This window comes from Falco rusticolus, chromosome 9, assembly GCF_015220075.1.
Source record: "Falco rusticolus isolate bFalRus1 chromosome 9, bFalRus1.pri, whole genome shotgun sequence".
In the NCBI taxonomy this organism is placed as follows: Eukaryota; Metazoa; Chordata; class Aves; order Falconiformes; family Falconidae; genus Falco; species Falco rusticolus.
Genome location: NC_051195.1, coordinates 26188284 through 26209098, shown reverse-complemented (window position 1 = coordinate 26209098; position 20815 = coordinate 26188284). Strand labels below are relative to the sequence as shown.

At 40.3% G+C, this 20815-nt stretch overlaps 2 protein-coding genes across 5 annotated transcripts in view; both read right to left on the bottom strand.

The window, feature by feature from the left end:
* Window positions 1-1392: 1392 nt before the first annotated feature.
* Window positions 1393-18827, bottom strand: NOC3L (NOC3 like DNA replication regulator). Its single transcript, XM_037399583.1, has 21 exons — window positions 18778-18827; window positions 17252-17459; window positions 16741-16864; window positions 13787-13944; window positions 13619-13675; window positions 12459-12589; window positions 11667-11828; window positions 11031-11124; window positions 10654-10829; window positions 10307-10435; window positions 9747-9878; window positions 9256-9336; window positions 8561-8661; window positions 8026-8098; window positions 7885-7948; window positions 7726-7797; window positions 6602-6783; window positions 6246-6374; window positions 5533-5630; window positions 3604-3688; window positions 1393-1904 (listed from the first exon to the last, which is right to left on the bottom strand). Exons 1-21 carry the CDS (start codon window positions 18784-18786, stop codon window positions 1773-1775), a joined length of 2397 nt encoding a protein of 798 aa, XP_037255480.1. The 5' UTR covers window positions 18787-18827; the 3' UTR covers window positions 1393-1772.
* Window positions 18828-19071: 244 nt separating this feature from the next.
* Window positions 19072-20815, bottom strand: part of TBC1D12 (TBC1 domain family member 12) — a 45096-nt gene continuing 43352 nt past the window's right edge. For all 4 annotated transcript variants that reach the window (XM_037400324.1, XM_037400322.1, XM_037400323.1 and 1 more), the window contains one exon: window positions 19072-20763. In XM_037400324.1, the coding sequence (XP_037256221.1) occupies window positions 20695-20763 (69 nt within the window). In that variant the 3' untranslated portion in view covers window positions 19072-20694. The remainder of the gene's footprint in view (window positions 20764-20815) is intronic.

Sequence of the window (20815 nt, the reverse complement as noted above, 5' to 3'; positions counted from 1 at the left end):
TTTCACTATAAAACTCAGTTTACTTTTAGGGTAGCTCACTAAATGTAACAATGGTGGCATTTTTTCCTGTCTGTGATAAATATTTTGTAACTTCAATAGGGATAGACATTTGGCAGAGTTAGCAAATTAAACACTAAATCGCAGTAAATAGCTCTCGCTCCAATACACGTATAAGATATTTTGGAATGACTTAGTTGTACAGCTGAACTCCTCTGCCTCTTTCAAAGCATGTCAAAGTACTCTGACAATGCAACCTCACTCTGTGCCAGTCTTTATATTGTTTGGAAACTATGTAAAATGAACAATTTTAAGAGTGACTTTCCCCACCTGGACTATTTTCTCTCTGCTGACTTGAAGAATAAACTTGTATTTGTATATGTTGTAAAAAAAAAAAATAAAATAAATAGTCTAAGACGTTAACTCTTTGCTTTTGCCTTCCTGTACTAACAAAGTAGTGGCAAATGGCCCCCTTGGATTTTTTTTTCAGAATTTAAATCACATTTCTATTTGCAAACACTTCAGAATTAAAAGGAACTACTCAAAAGCTATAGGAATGGCAACCTAAATAAACAGGAACACAGATATTGCCATCAGTATTATGTAGGCAGTATTGTAATCTACATATTAAAACATGTGTTTTCTAATCCATTAACAGATGTCTATTCTAAAAATCTTTGTGAATTTATGTTTAACTACTTGAAAGTTGGCGAACTAGTCTGATTAATAGTAAAAACATGAATTACAATAAATTACTTGCGTATAAAACTATCTAAGAACCATAAATCAGGATAAAGGACTAAATACCCTAGAGAAAAAGACACATTTTCGGAAATAACTTGAACAAAAAAAGCTTTGCAAACATTACAACACATATCACGATCACATCATAGACTAAACACTACAAAACGTATTAGCCGCTAGCCAGGGCCAGCCCACCATATGTCCCTATAGAATGGAATTTGCATAAAGCCAGTAATACAAAAGTATTTCATATATAGTTACTTACTGTTTGCAAAGCCAACACACAGCTGAAAATGCATTCTACAACAACCAAGCAATAACTAGTATCTGGGGAACGGGGAGAAAATTACTTCCAAGGTAAATAAAAGATTTAAATTCTTACCTTGAATTTGTCCAGTACTCTTGACAGCAGTGGTTTACTGAAGACATTGCAGTAGAGCATTCAATCGTGGTGACAGTTCACAACTGGAATTCAGAAATCTCAATTTGCCAATACCGATAGTCACCAGAGGAAAAAAAAAACAACCACCAAATGCAAAATCATTTCAAGTGAGACAAGTGGTTAGGAGACATCAGGAGAGAAACACAAAAAATGCAATACATATTCCAAATCTCTAAGTATCTTAAACATCAAAGAAGTCAACATCATGGTAAAATTTCCAAAATATTTATTAATTTATCAACACAATCCAGTGATTTCTCAGAAACACAGATGTCTATACTCTGTTATAAAAATTAGAAAATATATAAACAAAAATACTTTTAATTCATGGTTGCAAACAATTTTTAAATGACCTGGTTCTGTATCCTTTAAAATTACTGATGTGACTGCGGTTCCCAAGCCCTGAGAACCTCGGCTCGGCAATTAGGTAGAGGCCTTTTAACTCTGTGTGAAAAAATGATGTTCAGTTTTTGTGTGTTTCTATGTTCAGACAAAAGCCTACTTGAATTCCTTCAATGATGAGTGGAAATTCCTTTCAGCATCTTTCTCCATAGTTAAGAAGCCAACTGAACATGACTGATAGATACATTTACGACAAGGATGAGATCTTCAGGTGTTTAGCAAAATCCAAGGGTTTGTGAACAGCAGTCTCACTGAGGGGTTGTTGAAGCTGTTTGTTTAGCTCTTCATCTATAAATGAACCCATTTGCGAGAATGTATCCTGAAAATGACAAAATATTAGTTGCGTTACTAAACAAGGCCAGTATGTGTTTTCCACGCATAGCTTAGATTAGCAGTCCTGTTCCTCTCCCGTGCCCCTGGTCATCTAGACTAGACCTATGGAACTGGCAGCTCAAGTGTACCTGGCCTGCCAGCAAGACTCACTTGGCTGCAGCAAAGGTGTCAGGCAGTCCTTCGCAAGCTCATGGTTTTGGTGAAGATTTTTTTTGTTTGGTTGTAAACTGGGCTTTAGAAGAATGCCTACTCCACATAGCCACAGCTTCCAGCTCTGAAGGCGCTTACAGACTGTGTCCTGTTCAGCACACCTTATAAATCAAGCATCTCCGAGCAAAAGGCCAATGAAAGTAATAATGGTAGTGGCAGAGCCTGCAAAGTCAGAAAGGAATGCCCTGACCCTGCCTCCAGGGAGCCCTTCTGCCTGCAGCCAGATCTGGAGCCCTCCGCTCTTTCCTAGTGCTCTGCACATGATTTACACCTCCCTGTTAAACTTAACACTTGCAGAGTCCAGTATTCTGTGGACTCAAGGACGAATGAGATCCTCTTTAGTGGCGCACAGGGAAAGAGAACTCTAATTCAGAGCTCCTGTCAGCAGGGGGGAGGTGCTGACAGACAACGGCAGCATGGCACACAAAGGAAAGCATGCAGGACAGATAGGGTAAAATTTAGATGCCGCCAAAATTTCTTAAATGAGCCAAACAACCAGAGACTAGGAATGATTCCAGGGTAATTTTCCCAGTTATGTCCATTATAACCACTTACGGACAGTTTGTTCTCTCTGTTATCTTCCTCTTCCTTTGTTTCTACCTTAAAGAACTTGTGCCTTTTTTTTTTTTTTTTTTTTGCACTACACAGAACTCTACCTGCTGTTCCCAGCCTTGTTCTGCCAGAGCTGCTGATATAACACCCCAGCAGCACAGACATGTCATGCAGTCATTGTAAAAGGACAGAATTCCTAGGTACAAATACATTTTCAGAAGTTGCTTCTCTAAAATGGAAAAAAAAAAAGTGCTCACCAGGCTTTAGCTGACATTACATTAAAACTTGAAAGCACTAACAAGATTAATACTGTTTTCATTAGGAAGTAGGAAGACTATCACTTTAAAGGACACACCCCTCACTGTACATTCAACGGGGCTGGCATCTCAAACACATCCAGTGCTGAGGATCTAAAAAGTGTTCACCCATTTCCCCTCTCAGTACTAAGCTCTTTGTTCCCTTCTAATTTACACTTTTAAGCTACAAAGCGACACTAACGGGGATCAGTATCCTCCTACATGCTAAGTCAAAGGCTCTGGAAATCAACTGTCCTGCCAGCTACCCACACAGGGGAAATACAGCTGGCTTTTTACTGCTGCCTTTTGAACAAACATTAGCTCATCATTACAAAAGAGGGACAAGAAATCTGCACTGAAACACTGAAAAGTGTAAACAGTAAATAAAACAACAGCTACAACACCTTGCTACATTAACTGATGCTGTATGAACAGCTCCACTTCCCATAGCACTGACTACAAAGAAGGAACAAAAGCTATCTTATACCAGCTAAAAAAAAAAAATAATACTTGACACAAAGTACAGCAACCAGAAAGCCCAAGTGGGAAAATACATAGTGAGCCAGCAGACACAGGTTATACTGATACATCATGTAGTTAAAAAAGGACACAGAGATGAGGCGGTACCTTTCTTCTGGGCGTTACTGATGCAACAGGAGGATTAAAGGTCATTCCTCTCGTATTGTATGCCTCAAAAAGTTCTGTAGCAGGCCTACAACAAAAACCACAGTGAAAAACGCCAAACCAAGAGACACACACACACCATCCGCACCCTCCACCATGCTTTAAGAGAACTCTTCAGAGTATCAAGCATCACCTGGAAAAGGCTGGAAGCCAGCAGCTGGGAAACAATGCAAGTAAAAGCAAGTACAATGTGTCTAAATACTCAGCTGTAGGACAGAAGAAATGGGAGACAAGAAAACTGTTCTGTTGGCTTGCCAGAGCTCCAAGTAGTCACTGCCTGCCTTGTACATATTTGAAAAAGTAACACAAAAACAACAACAAAAAAAAAGATAAGTGGATAAAGGTTATCTAGCTGACACAATGTGCTAGAATTCCCAACGGTTCCTTACCAAAGGGTTTTATGAAAACTAAGCAGCCGTGTGAGAACAAGGAAGACCACAACATGGGAAAAGAACTGGTTAAAAGACAGGGAACAGAGGACAGGAGTCTACCATCAGTTTTTGCAATGACAGGAAGAAACAGTGGATTTCCCCAAGGTCTGTGCCAGGACCTGTGTTTTTCAACACGCTCGAAGAAGAGCTGGAGAGTACCAGGTTATTTGTGGTAGTAAGAATGAACTGCTTGTAAAGAACAGATAGGCTGTATGAGATGGTCAGTAAAATGGCAAAAGTAAAATGGCAAATGAAATGTAGTATGCAAAAAGACAAAACGGAGAAAAGCAATCTCAGCTTCATATAAAAACAACAGGCTCTGAGCTGACTACTATCACATAAGGAAAAAAATCTTGTTGTTACGACAGATACTTTCATGGGATTGTGTGTGCTGTTTGGAGTTCAAAAGAAACAGAACAGAATAAAAAATAGTTACATCAGACTATAAATCCACAGATCACATCTCAAATATTGCATCCAAGTCTCCAATTTCCTCATCTTTAAACACTTGAATTCAGCAACAGGCAACAACGATGAAAAGTGTGGAACATCTCCTGTCTGGGCCAGATCCCTTCAGCCAGAAGAGAAAGCAGATGGAGGGGCAGTATGATAGAGGACTACTAAGTCACACGAGGCACAGAAAGAGTCTTGGAGCAGACTGTTCATTTCACTTCCCAGAGCAAGAACCAGGGACTGTTAAACAATGCACGCTGGCACCAGGTTCAAAATAACAGGTAGGTCTTAATGTAATGAGCTGTGCACTCATGGAACCGTTACCAAACAATGCCGTATTTGTAAAACGTGTGCTTTGGTACAAGGGACACTAAAAAGAATTCCATTAAGAGGTACTAAACAGAAAACAGTATGAGGTTCAGGAAATCTACCAGGCTCAAACCAGTCAGAAGCTAGCACACTGCTCACAGTGTCTCTCTTACGTGCTTGCCCTGTTTTTACTCTTCCAAGGCACCAGCTTCCAGCCACTGCCGAAGACAGGATGCTGAATTAGATCCTTAGTCTGAACCAGGATGGCTTTTCTTATGTTTTAACATACGATGGGACCTTATGCTGCAAACTGGTTTCCAGTTTACACTGGACAGCCACAGTTCAGTGATCCTGATCCATATTCAGATCAGGGCTGCTACTGAGGAAATGCAGACATTTTTCTCCCATGGGAAGAAAGCACACCACACTGTGAGATTTTTACCCTTGTCACAGCCTGGCAACAAGCCTCAAAAGGGAAAAAAAAAAAAGGCAAGCAAAAAAAAAAAAAAAAAGGCTGTCAACATTCTGTATTCTGTACTGGCAGAACAACAAAGGAACTGAGTCTGAAGAATCTTCTGACTTCATGGATAATTATTTTTAGGGATTCCATTAGTGAAGTATGAGCAACGGATTCCTTTCAGGGCACTATTTTTATAAACAGAACTCTCTGGTAACTCACCTTTGGCTCAAATCAAGTGAAAGAGCTCCTGAGCCTTCAGTTGGAGCTCCAGCAATAAGGTGACCTGCAAATTTCTGCACTGTTGGATGATAGTGTCTCTGAAAGAAAGGAAGAAAGAAGGCAGTTGACTGAGGGATAATGTATTTATGCATGGATTCTCGCACTTATTTCCATTTCAATAAGATGGAAGGTTCTGCTTTTGTTTTAGACAGAGAAACTGAGCATCCCAAAACAGTCAGTTTCTGAGGCTAAATGAATGAGAACACCCAGTCATACATTTATTCACTAGTACATCAGGCTGTGAGTACAACTCTCCACGGTTAATCTAACTCTACTCCCAGAAGGCAGGATGAAGAGCAGAGGAAGCCCTCCCCAAACGCTAAACGCTGGCTGGAATGAGACATCAAGGTGTCAGCTACTCCCCAGAGAAGGGCTGGACTGCCAGGGAACTTAGCAGATTGGAAAAGCCTCCAAAGGAGTCTTAGTAGGCAACCTGCAGTAAGATCCTGTGTGGTACCTATGCACATTCCCTTTTGAGCTCATTCCTTCCCTGTACTACCGCACTGCTCTTCCTCTTTGTATGGAATGGGCTCATGTGTGCCAGATTTGGTAAGCCTGATGATGTCTGATGTCTATTTTTCTAAAACACAGAAACATTTGGCAGCTGTTTACTGCTGACTTTTACTTCCCAAATCACTCAGTTGCTCACTAACCTGCAGTAAATGCAGCTCCCACAGAGCTGTGTTCTGAGCATTGCAATGCTCTGGTTCATCTAGTTCTGGGAGATAAACTCCACTGCCTTGAGATTCGTTGTCTAGTAAGAGGTCCATCTTTGGGAACGTCTACAACGTAAAAAAACAGACCGAATTGCTTATGTTACACATCCAATTATAACATGGTTAAGCTCTGGTTTCATTCTGTGACAATCAGTCTCAGCAGCATTTAAGGATACTCTGTTTTCATTATTCTTGCTTAAGATACTTCAAAATATTTTGCATTAAATCATTTTGTCGAAAAAACTCAATAACCTTTAAACAGTAAGCTAAAAATTCCAACATGTAAAACTTACTTGCATTAATATCCTGTTTGTTGCCAAGATCCCAACACTGGAATTTGGAAGTACATGAAGAGCAAGCGTGGAAAGTCGCTTTAGGAAAGCCAGAGCTCGCTGCTGGGAAACTTGCTTTCTCCGCTTGGCAAACATGACATCGAGGCACTGGAGCACAATCCCTATATCATCATTGGTACGACCTCAGAAGCAGAATTTCATACAGTTAATAACCATTTCGAGGAACATACAGCTAAATACTCTGCTACTGACTGCACACTGGAACCTGAGAAACAGTATGAAAGCTAAGAAGTTCAAACACAGCACTAAGCATCCATCCTTTTTTGGTAAAAAAATAGTCTGGCTTTGAACAGAAAAAAAATGTATCATTGTTTTTTGTGCTCTTTTCTAAGAAATTATTTGTTCCATCAAAAACATCTAAACATTAGAAGCAGTTAAGTGTTATAACCCTAAACATTATATCATCTAATAATCATGCAAAGATTTAGTCTTCTACCCATGCAGAATGTTTTCTCTCAATCCTTCCTCCTTAGTGAATACACATTTATGAAGTTAATTAAAATTATGTTAATTTAGAATTTTATAATTATTTCATAAACTATTTAGCTTCTTAGAATTATTAGAAAATTTAGATTATAAAATTAGAATGTCAAAATTATAAAGATCAGAAATATAAACCAGAAGGTTTTAGAAAACAGAATTTAAATTGGAATTATTTTTTAAATTACATTAGAAAAATCAGATTCTTCTCCATCAGAGAAAGAATCAAAGGAAAAATAGACAATTTTTAAATTGTCACTGAAAGAAACAATTATAAGGAAGTCAAAAAGCTTAAACTGAAGACGGGATAAACACTTACCAGAGATCGCTTCATTAGGGAATGCCAAGTACGTGATGTGATTAGAACCTGTTACCATATATTGCAGTAATACTTCTAGTATTTGTATTGCAGTAATGCAATGTGCAACTTGAGAAAAAAGTAGATTCGAACAGACAGTAACATTTTCAGGACTCGGGTATCTTAAAACAACTGTAGTTTATTGACACTACATTAAGGCTATGATACCAAACAAGTAGAATAAACATTATCTAGGTAAGCACTGAAAATAAGAATCTGGAGTTACCTGCATGTAGGCTGAACAGTGTCTTGTAAAGATGTGTGTAGAATTTCATTGGATCAATGTTAAGGACATCACCTATTAAAGTAATCCCAAATAAATACATGTACTCCGTTAATTTATCAGACAATATTAAACAAAAGTTTGTTTTTAAAGATCTCTTACCTTGACCAGAGAGTATATGAAAAGCACTGAGAATGCAATGAAGACTCTCACGATAGCTTAAATCCTAAGAACACAAAACTGATTAAGTACCCAAAAGAATACAATTTTAAGGAAATTGTAATAAAAGTAAGCTCAACTTACCCCAGATGCAATAAGAGAATGAAGGACAATCAACAGGTCATCAAAAAATTCCACATTTATGAGATGAGCAAACCTGGAATCAAAGAGATACTTATTTTTAAACTATAGACATCATCTGAAAACTCAATTCAAAGTATCCTGAACAGCCAAAATCTGCACCTTAAAATCAAAGCTAAATCAAATGCTGAACATCTATTATCTTTACATACATGGATGACTCAGCCCCCAACTGCTAATCACAGCATCCTTATAGCACTAGAGACATGCTCATGTTCTTCGGGAAGTAATCAGACAAAATGATGGAATCACATCACACCCTGCTGAGTTTGCATCACATCAATTCTATCATGGGAAATTACACATCACATTGAAATTATTTTAGGTGAAAACTTCAGCAGAGAAATAAAAGAATTTCAACAAATTTGTCAGGGACCATCTTCTCTCACTGCTTAGAAATCCCTTTCAAAGCCAAAAATCCCTTCAGTGCTTTATGTCTTTTCTAACACACATGAAACAAGGTGGACTTGGTTCTTACTTTGCAAGACCTTCTAGCACGGCTGGCAAAAGTGGAGACTTCTGAGCCTTCTTCAAGATTCTAAAGTAAGTTACAAATACAATATTCAAGGTCTCGGTGTGCTGAAGGAAAGAGAATGAAATAAAATACTTAAGCATGGAAAACGGATATTTCTACTTCACTTAAACTGAAATGAAAATGCTTCTCTCTGTCTAAGCCTGCACTCAGGCCTTCCAAACCAAGTGCCAAGACTGCTATCTCTGCTCTTCTTATGCTGAAAAGCTCAAGTCCTGCCCTCCTGCCCCCTACTTTGTCCCCTCACACTCTCCTAGCTACAAAGCCTCTCTTCCCTCAGTCCATCCATGATAGCCACACTCCTCTTTTGCCTAAAGGCCAGCCCGAGAGGCTGGGAACAGCCATTACATAGTGTCATATGGAACAGGGTACCTGAAGCATGAATGACAATGGATTCAAATACCTTATTGTGCAGAGAACAGAAGGAAATCGGAATGGGTAAGTTGGCTTTCCTGGGTAAACCAAAAGGGCTTGGTTTACTAAAACCTAGACCTTCGGCACAGGCAAAATATTTGTAAGCTTCCAAAATTAGATATAGTGTGGAATGCTGACAGGTTGGGATGGAGGGGAGACACTTGGTTACAAAAGGGTTAGAAGCTGATATTGTGCAAAAATAGAAAAATAATCCCTGAATTACTTACCAGCTTCAGGTTTTTTTCTTTACTTTCTGACGCTTCTGCTTCCAAGAGTTCTCGTTCCAGTTTCTCTTCTGCTTTCTTCCACTGAAAACATACATTTGATTTGAAGACAACAGATTAAATGCTTCTGAAGAGCCTGGATGTCCAGGTTCCAAAGATACCCAGACAACAAATCTGTCTTGTGAGTTGCTTAAGTCACCCTATGATGCTACTAAGTATACCTATATATGATGATACTAAGTGTATCTAAGGTAACCAGCTTAGATATACTCCTTCCTAACAGAAACAAGCAAAGGTATTACCAACACCAGAAAGAGAAAAAAATTAGGAAGGTAATTAAATCTCTGTAGAACCTCATAAATGTTCAAGTACAATGCAAACACTCATCATTGATGCTGACAGTTAACAACGGCAACAGGAGAAGTGCAATCACTACTAGAACAAGTAACTGCATAAAGCCACTGAAGTAGAGCCTGAGAAAGCTCAGGTCATACCTTTCTTTGCATTCTTGAAAGATTTTTTCTTTTCTCTTTGTAAGTCATGAACTTTTTCTTTGGTGCAATGTCTTCAGAATCTTTTTGTAATTCTACTTCCTTAATTCTCAAGTGAAGAAATACTTTTAATACCTATTGTAAAATAAAATAAATGCATGAAAGATGACAGAGGGTAAGAAATCCTGAATTCCATTCCAGCTGGTCAAAAGTTCTTCTGTTTACCCCCTTCCTGTTACTTCATCCCTGTCTCTCTCCTCTCTGCTCTCAGTTCCTTCCCCAGTACTGTTCATTTCTATCCATTCCTCCATTTGCCTCTCTCATTTCAAGTCTCCCTGCCTGACTTAACCCACGCCTCTGTGGGGATCTGATCTCCTCCTCCCCCGTCCCATCCCTCCCTCCCTCTCTAACCCTCTGACTCAGCCCACTCCTAGGCTGCCTGTGTTCTGACAGAGTAAGGAGGCTGTTTGTTTGTAGCCAGCCGCTGCACTATCTTTAACTTTCAGGTTTCTTTTAAACCACTGACAGAAGAAAATCACGTAGTACAACAGAAAGCCTCTTACCTCAGGTCTGACATCGTAATTTCTACCCCTCACAAGGCCAGAAATGACCTTAACTACACCAAGGGAAGCATAGCCCAACTTGTCTTGTTTGAAGAGCTTCTTAACTGCCTCAAAGCACAGTTCGGAGATCTGAAAAAGTAAATTAAAACAAATTATTCTGTAAAGCTAAGTCCATGACAACAGCTAATTGATAATACTGATGGTATTTACTAATTAGGAAGTGGACACAGCCTGTAAAATAGCGAAAAGATATGGCCACAAGATCTGGATATTGTGGAATAAAGCTCAGAAATAGATTATTTTTCATGCAAAACAAGAACTCTTCCCCTAATCATAAAAGCACTCACCATTTTTGATGAATCATTCATGAGCGGAACAATGAGCACAATAATGTTATTGTGGAAGTTAAAGTGGGGTAGGGCCACAAGGAGTTCACACAGACACTTCACTGCTATCTCTGCTAGACCTTTATATGCTTTTAATGAGATGACATTGCTTTTCTTCAACTTCCTTTGTTTCCAATCTGCACAAAATATTATTTTTAGTTATTACTGTTCAGAATGTAGAGGAGCTTCTAAATTTTTACATTTTTAGTTACTGCAGGCATTCTCCTGCATACTTCATGCAAGCACTATTTCAAAGATAGCTGGCAGCATTCAGTCAGAGGAGGTATGCCACAAACAATTCTGCATTTACTACAAAAGATAGAAAGTGTTGACTGTACCTTTAATTGTTTGTTCCAGATTTTCCAAGTAAAATTTATACTGGCTCACAAGGCCTTCTTCAAATTCTCTCAGTTTCTGAGTTTCTTTTTTAACCTATAAACAACACAAATTAAATTTTATCTGGAGATCTAAATCCTGAAATTAGCCAATGGTGAAAAAAAACTGTTTTAAAACAAGTATCAGATATCTAAGTAAGTTTTTTTTCTAGACAGACATGCCCAGAAATGTATTAAAAATATTTCTACAGATTTCTATACGTGTTCTTGTGCTCAGAGGGCCTTTTCTGACTAGGCCTATCTCATTTATAGAGATTGAAGTGAAATTTTCAACTAGATGTTATTTAAAGCCATGACTCTAAAGTGGCACTACCTATATTCAAGAAACCTTCTAAAGAATTGTTTAAAAACAAGCTCCAGAAAACTCTGCATTTGTTCAGCAAATTATTAAACACATTTCAAAGAAATCTGTGGTGGTTAGGCAACAGTGTTGCATAATTTGCTTGCTTTCTAGTTCTCTTCAGCGTGACACAAAACACGGTCTTACTCCAAGGTTTATGATGAAAGTCACCCAGGTTTGGTGTAACTACTTTTGACCCCACAATACTCCATATTCTATAAAGAAACGTGGTATTTCACCTTGGTAGCCTTTTCTACTTCAGTGAGAGGCCGAATTTTGTAAGAAGGCACAATATCTTTGAATATCTCCATCAAAGAAACCATGACCAGCTTCCGAACAATCACAGCCACGTTAGGATCCTGTTCCATCAACATGGCACGCAGCTCCTTCAATTTTTTAATCTGATTAAGAAAAGAGGCAAAGTCAGCAGCAGATCACCCACAAACCGATGTACAAGCACAACGTACATTTCAGCAAGCCTGCCACAAGAAACGTGCCTCATTTTCAAATAGTAGAAAGCCATTAACTCAGCAGTTACTTACACTCTACTTAGCACTACACAAAGAGCCAAGAAACGCTAGATATCCCAACAGAATTTTTATCTTAGGAATGTTCAAACTATCCTGGCTATTACAAACTTGCACAGGATTACAGAAAATTACTAGCATATCCTGAAACATTGAGAACTATCAGATACAACCCTGAAATCTGAGCTTAAATAAGGATCATGCTTCAGGAACAAGGTTGTTTGGACAGGAAATACCACAGACAGTATTATTCCTAAAACCACTAGTATTCAGAGGGACAAATAATTCCTGAACAGAACAGTCATCTGGATCTTTACCTGATTCAACTCCTCTGTACCAATCTATGCCAGCAGTTTCACTGAAAAGTGATACTACACTGACCTTCCTTGTTCTGCTCACGCATTTTTATGCTTTTGGTGTTGTTTGGTCACTTCAGATCTTTATTTATTGACTTACTGCACAGCACAGGCACACATACACGCACATTAAGTAAATGCTACCTACATTGCCATCTGGCTCGGAGAGAATGGCAGATGCTAAGGCAGCTATGTGCGTCTTCCTTTCCTGCAGCTTTTGCCTCCTTTGAGCAGCCATCTCCTCAGGAGTAAGAGCAGGCAGGGGTTCTTCAGTAGAGTCTAACACAAGGTGTGAGAGTTAGAAAAGAGGGTCACTAGGGAAGCCCCTTAACAAATACCATATTGCAAACTACAGTTCTAGATACTGCATTTCAGATGGCTACCACGATAACCCCACACAAGAGTAACACAAGCAGTTCCACAGTAAAAAAAGTTCTAAGAATGACCTTGCTGAGCCTATATTAACCCAGATTAATTTTTGCTCTACTCCAAAATCTCATGCTTGCAAAAAGAAACAGATCAAATGTTTTTGAATCTGCAAATGGTATTCCCTAAGTACAGTGGGAACATATAAACCCAACACATGACCCCAATGGTGCCAAGATACTGCAGTGCTCTGCAGTTTGCAGCAAATTATTCACCATTCACTTTTTCTTTTAAAAAACACAGTTTTATTTGTATTTTCTGCGTATTATTTTCCTACAAGCATGTCTTCCCTCAACTTCAGATCGTATTTAGAGAACAGCAACCCAGAAGTGGCAGCTACAACTGCAACTGTTATTTGAACATGACACTTAACTGGATAGCAAACTGCAAATGAAAATCTGAATTTCCTGGTATTCTGGTGTTTTAACTGAAAAATGTCATAGACAGACACTCAAAAGCCTACATAAGTCTGCGTCCTGAACGGCATTTCAAAATGACCTCAGAGTAGTCAAACCAGAACCACAGCATATACTCAAGAGTATATCTTGTAAGAGCAAGATTTCCCTTCTCGCTAGCAAAGATGACACAACTGATATAAGGGGCTTCATGTAAGCATCAGTTCCAGATGAAAATCAAAGTAATTTTAAAAACAGATTCTGAAGCCAGCTGTTCCTCAGGCCCTGGGATCCTAACAGGTAAGAAAGCAAGCTCTGAATAGTTGTTATGCTTTGGGGCAATAGGAAAATGAATATTTTAAAAAACACCCTAAACAAAATGGATGTAAATTACAAACTTCCTTAGGGAACAGTGAAGTAGTCTTCAGATATGTCAGTGATTTGAAAACCCAAAACCCAACAAAAAGCAAACATGATGTTTTATTACCGTCTGCTTCCTCCATTTCTTCTGTATCCTCTTCTTCATCCTCTGCAACATTGAGAGCTGCAAAAAAAGAGCATCTAGTGTCACATATGTAACAAACACTGTAGAATTTTAAAACAACAAATTATATACATCTTGGCTACTACACCTATTCTGGAATCTGTGTCTTACCTGGCTTTTCCATAGTTTGGGGAATAATGCCACCCTTGTCTTTGATGGGGAGCAGATGGATGAGTTCTTTTTCTGGCTCAGTCTGCATGCGTCTTGGCATCTTCTCATATTTTTCAATCACACTTTCATGTTTTCGTTTTTTGATATGAACAGGTTCACTGAAAAATACAAGGCAAAGTAACTAGTCATGTAACTAGACAAGAACCATGTATGACAGTATACTGGCAGGATTAAATGTCTGCACTTAGAAAAATAAATACGGGCTGATCTTACTAAATGGTATGCTTGAGTGTGTTCACCATTGACAGCACTAGTCACCACTTAATCAATGAATGTTAATATTTATCTGTATAGGATCTTTGAATTTAGGACAGTGATTCACTAGGAAACTAAGCGTGAAATGAGCAAAGGTAAAATGCTTCTATTGATTCTGAATTTACATAAAAAAATTATTAAATGGTGTAACTGCTTATAGTACAGGCACACTATGAAGTGTTACCTGTTTATCTTATTAAAAACCTAAAAGCTAGGGATGAAGAATCACATTACTGAAGCCACGTGGTCTGTCTTAAAAGAACAAAAGCAGTGTTCCTGTTATAAGGGGTAGAGTTTCAACTACGGACACATGAAGGACTCTGAAAGCTCCAGGCTCATGGACTGCAAGGCTTCAGAAAGTAAAAATCACTTGTATGAGAAGTAGTTTTACATCCCAGACTCAGATTCCCTGCACACAACACAATCACTCTATGCATGCACTGTAAGGACACTGCACCAGCTTCAGCCTTGCTGTCCCCGCGTAGATTAAACCTTTCCTGTGTATCCAAACACTACTCAACTAGAACAGGAATTCTACACGTCTGTGACTGATCTGTTGAGCATGAAGAAAATACAACTGCTGTGAAAACAAGGGAAATTCTGGGTCATACCAGGCATCTGGAAGCCCTAGTACTAGCTGACGGGTTTTGAGACAGCACTGCTCCCATTCATATGGCAGTAAGTGACTCAGGGACTTTTCAAAATAAGGCAACAGTGAACAAATCAGGTGAAGCTTGTAAAGGCAAACATCCTTCAGAAACATGATTTCAGCCCTAAAATATTAAAAATTTTGGAAAAGAGTAAGTAAAATAGAAAGGTGCAAAATATGAGGATCTCATCACAGCCTGTCTCTCCCCTGAGCCACAGTGCTGCCTTACCTGCCTCCCTCCCCACTGTGCTCCTCCACTGCATGAGCAGGTGCCCTGACAGGGCTGAACCTCACTAAACATTTAACCCTGAGCAGTCCTCTCACTGGACAAACTCACAGGACCCTCTCGCTGGACAAACAGTCCAATGTCCTGCTTAAGATGTCCCACAACCTCGCTCTCCCTTGCCATGCCTTGGCCTTCCAAGCAATGCTTAACCAGGATGTGGTAATGAGTGGGTCAGTACATGCACGTTTTTATGCATCCCTACTCCATGTTAACTTTTACCACTACTACTATCACTTTTCTACTCCGTTCACTGGAAAAGCTTGCGTCACACCCCACTGTCCAAGGGTAACAGAAATAACCCAGTGTGGTGTACCACCCTTTCACAGGGTATCTTTCTAGCCTGGGCATAGTTATACAAGAAGCTAAGTATTTAGTCTGTGCTATTACAAACATGTAATTCAGAAGTGGGTAATATGTAAGTGAGGTAATATCTGACAAGTTCTTAAGAATGATTACAGTTGATGAGAGTAAAACAGATCAAAAAGACATTCTCTAGTTTAAGGGAACACTATGAAAGGAGCTTAAAACTAGTAACAGTAGAACAGGTGAAAGAGCAACTCCTTCCATTGTGTTCTTCCATTCTAAAAATGCCCTCTCAAAATGAACACAAGACATGCAGAACTGCAACTTGAAAAATGTCACTAAATAAACCCACATGATAAATTTTGAGTTTTGCAAGACTTTACACTTGCATGACACCCAGTTAGTTTGGGAGGAGGGAAAGGTTTAAAGTAAAATTCTTTCAATTCAAGAACTTGCAATGTGGCTACAAGAGACCATACAGTAGAGTACAGCACAACTGCAACTTTGGAAATAAAAAGTACTTTACTACTTTTTCCCTACAAACTAGACTAAATTATTAATTAGTAACTACAGTGAGCACTAACAAATTCATTCGTACTGAAATTAGCAGGAAAAAAAAGCAAAAAAAAGCTAGAATGCTCTCTCTTCTTGAAAAGAACAAAATATGCTTTTTGCTCATTTCAACATTTAGTCTGAAACAACCGCTCCAGAACTAAAGAAAACAAAACTTTGCAGGGAAAATTAAAACTACCCTACAGCAGTTAGGCATAGAGAGTCTTTTCACATTCATCAAAAAAGGCAAGTTAAGATTTTCAAACAATCGTGTAACCAGACTACTCTGTAGAACTGTATTTGTAAAAACCTACAATTCTACAACTCAAGAGTACTATCCTTCTTTGTATTTCATTGCAAACTCTACCTAACACCTTGCTCCAGAAAACTGGTAACAAATTTTTTGTATGAATGTTGTGGTGTTGCATGGGTTTAACAGACATGGCTTCCAGAACTGTCTGGGGTCTTTTTACAGCAGTTTGTAATGCAATACGGAAAATACAGTGGCGCAATGTCCAGGGAGTGTCCTGAACACTCTATATAGAAAAAAAGTCCATATACAGATTAAAACATTTCTTTCAGTTTGAGGAATGCTACTCATCTCACAGCCAAGGACCTCACGGGAAGGAACACTGTGCAGAAATAGTATCCTGAAGGTGAACACACTGATACACATCAATACATTAATACTGAATGTACTGACAGACTAAGGAAACACTAAACTGGAACTGCAAACAAACACCAGACTGAAAGTGACCTCCTGACATCTGTATTACATTACCTATTAATTACATATTAACCACACAAAACTGAATTAGTATGAAAAGCAGACAACATGACACCACTCACTTAGAAGAAAGATCTCTGGTTAAAAAGGATGCTTTTTGAGCCAAATCCTCCATTAATTTTAAGTCATCTTCATCCATCATGTCCAGCGGAAGAGCCTCTTCTTCCTCTTCTTTCCATTTTTCAGCTATTTTAGAAGATGGTATGTAAAGATTAAGAACCTGCATGTATATTCAAACTTGAAAACCTAACTCTGCCTACACCTGTGAGACCATTTTACAGCTTACTTCCACCTGGAGCTCATCAACCTTCTGCATGTGTTTTGTGTCACCCAATAATGACCAGAGCACACACATTTCTACTATCTCCAGCTGTCAGATCCTGTTGCCAGAATGGCTACATTTTATATTTTTCATAATTCTTTTTATTTTCTTTAAACAAGGACAACAATTATTTGTACGCAGAAAATGAAATGTTGTTTTCTTGATACATAATTTTACAACATGAAGCAGTAGGATATTTAGTAACCCCCATACCTTTTTGCTTACAAAAATAACTCCGAGCAAACACTTACCAACTTGCTTTTTCTTGCACTCTTCCAATGGAAAAGGTTTTCTAGAGATAGCATCTCTGACAGCCTCCCTTAGCTTCTTTTGTTCTTTTCGATACTTCTTAGCAGCACTCTGCTGCTTGAACTGTTTATTCTTTAATTTGTTGTCAAGTTTTATTTTACTAGTTCTCAGTAACTTGCGAAAGCTTGGAACTCGTTTTGTGTTTTTTCTCTAGGAAACAAACAGAAAACTACAAGTAACTGACATGTTCATAGCCTTTGTGGCATTTATTTCATTCTTTCTGATCTCATTACATTCGTTTTTCTATCAGGGCCAAATGTGTTTCTTCCAAATAGTAGCATCAGTTAGCTCCAACGTCACCCAACCACATTACATTTTTGAGGCCTGCGAAAAATGTTTTACAGAAACATTCTTTAACAACTTCTTTATTAAACCCTATGTCCACCACTTTTAGACACACAAACACTTTAAGTACAGTAAACAGATCGTCAGGGCACAGTTCTTTGCCCTGTGTGCTCAAAAGCACTCTACCTCATTTCTTCAAGATGCCATTCTGACCCAACATATGACAAGGTACTGGTACTTGTACCAGTAATTTAAGGCAGCTTAAGGTATTGGCACGAGTGTCTTCCTGCAGCACATTTCCCCATGCTAAGCTCTCGCCCTCTCCCGACCCAAACTCTCCATAATGAGAGGCGGCAGCTGTACCGACGAGCCAAGGCTGCCTGTACAAGGCTCAGAACAGCACGATGCAGAAGCTACGTACGTGTTACAGGTGCCAGAGCTCAGAAGAACGAGGGCTCACGGAAAGCCCTGAGGCCCAGATCAATGCGGGTGCTCTGTGCCAAAACCACAAGCCTCTCCCGAGAGCGCTCAGCATGGAAGCGGCCCCAACACAGCTCACCCAGCGAGGGGCGCGGGAAGGCAGGGGCCGCGGGGAGACAACGGGCCACCGCACCAGAACCTCAGTAAGGCAAGATGTAGCCCTCCAGCAGGCGGCCAAGCGTGGGGCTCCTCAAACCTGGAATTTTTGTCAGTTCACCTTTAAACTCCATTGATAGCTTTGCCTACGGGGAGCGCGCTGCAGAGACAAGGAACACCGACGCGCGCCCCTACGCCGCACACGGGGCCCCTGAGCCAGGGCCGCGACAGGCGGTCAACGGCCCTGCCGGGGGTCGGCTCGGCCTGTGCCCCCCGCCGCCACGCCGAGCAGGGCACGCTGCGGGCTGCCGCGCCCCTCAGCGGAGCGGACAATCCTCAGCCGTTCCTCATTCCGTGCCTTAGTCCGGGGCGGGCCGCAGCCCTTCAGGCACGCCGCTCTGTACCGCCCTCCCGCCCCACGGCACCGGCCGCCCCGGCCCAGCCCGCTCGGCCCGGGGGCTGGAGCCCGCGCAGGAAAGCGACCCCCTCCCGAGGAGCCCGCGGCAGAGGCCCGGGCCCCGACCAGGCTGCTGCCGCCGCAGCACGCGGGGCAGCAGGAGGCCCGGGAAGCGCCGGCCCGCCCGGCCCCCAGCCCCCCGCGCCTCACCGGCTTCATGGCAGCGGCCCCTCGGCGCGCTGCGGCGGAAGCGGCGCGCGGGGGCGGAGCCGAGCCGAGCCGAGCCCCCCAACCCCGCCGCCACAGCGCCCCCTGGCGGCGGAGGCCCTGCGCTCCATAAACCCACCCACCGTTACTGCAATGCTCCGGCCTCCGCCCCGCCCCGCAACGCCGCCGCCGGGACAAAGCGAACCGGGACGCAGCCGGCGCCGCGGGCAGCCCCCGAAGGTACGGGCCTGCCGCCCCCCTGCTCCCCTGCGAGGCACGGAGGATCCGCAAAGCAGCACCGGAGCCACCCGCTTTACGTTTTATTTACACAGGACTTGTTACTAGTGGTCTTAAAGGAAGGCTTGATCCTTCTATTTACAGTTATATACAGATTTATAGTTGAAAAGTAAGAAAACTGTACAAGATAACACAAAAATATAAGACAAATTGGATCCAATTAAAGTAGTGAATACATAAGTTAAGAAAATCTGACATTTACATTTCAAATTGTAATATTATGAGTAGCATATATGTAGTTTTTAAATCAGATAGTAAATGTAAGTTACACCACACTAAAATCTTTACCCCAATTATGTAGACTCTGCTTTTAAACAACAGACACCTGGAAGCCTCCTGCACCTAAAAATACATAATGGTAATTTTGACTTGATTTCCACAGAGGGACCAGTTACAAAAACCCACATGTAAGGAATTTATTTACATTAAATATTAGCAAAAATGGACCAAGAGAGTGCAAGTGTTCCTCACCTGCAGTGCTATCCATTGCAGATTTCCATCCCCTACAATCACAAGTTGTGGTACAGCATCTTCGAGAACTGGAAATGTTCGAAAACATCTGCCCTGACACTTTCAATATGACCTTGTGTCTCACAGTTAAAGATGTTAAAAGAATTACCACTCAACCAGATGCTTTTTGGATTTCAGTATTGCACACTAATAAAAGATAGTTTCAAAAACAATTCTGTGTCTCCATTATTCTGAAGTGTTACAAGTGGCTGCTCCTTTGACCACGCAAAGTCTGCAGATAGCTGTGTCAGTTTCTAGTGTTCACCGTTACATGCAAGTACTTCTGAGTTGGAAATGGCTTGACAAAATAGAACTTCTGGTGGCAAAACCCTTTCACAGAATACCCACTCCATTTTTAATAAGATGCACAACTGATACACCAAAACAAATGCTTAACACCACTCTCTTTGAAAGCTGTACGCTCTGAAAATAGCAGCCCTGATCTTACCACTGTTTAAAATTAAGATGATTTTTGCTCTGACAGGTTTGGGCACAATACGTCCACAGTTCCTGAGTTAATTACATTTGCCCAGACTGAAGAATGAAGCTGCAACTTAAAAAAAAACCCAAGCAAGAAAGACAATACCCCTTCCCAAATTTTAACCATCTTGCACATAAACATACCAAACAGCCTTATTTGGTCCTCAATACTTTCAAATGGTTAATTTTGGAGGTAATATTTGTACCAAAGCATTTGGTTTGGATAGCAGTTTCGGGGCCTTAAGATTTAGCTTTCCCTCACCAGCCAAAAAAGTGCCTTTGTGGTATTTGTAAAAAAAGTTATGCCTCAAAATTTTTTTTAAAGTACCAACAGAAGTTATTACAAATGTTTATTGCATTGAGCTGATTCTTTTAAAGTATTAAATATGAACTCCCCGACTTCTCAGTTTCATAGGTTTTAGTATTCTGTGTGAAAACAAATCTTCCCACGACAAAAGCTAATACTGGCAAAAGGGTGAAGATTCCATCAGTTCATTACTCCACTGAGAGCTGTGTCATTTTCCCACCTCATTCTCACACTTTCTACAGTGCTTTTCCACATAGAAGTGATGTGAAAACTCCTTTGTCATCATCAAGTGGTTTTCCACATTTTCAGTTGACCTCAACGTTACATTAGCTTTTCAGTGCTGGGCTGTGGTTCTTGTCCCCTTCTTTGTTGTCCTTCATTAGTGAGGCAAACACCTGGAAAAGTAAATTATTTAAGGAATATAAAAAAGTCTGCCTTATAAAAGAG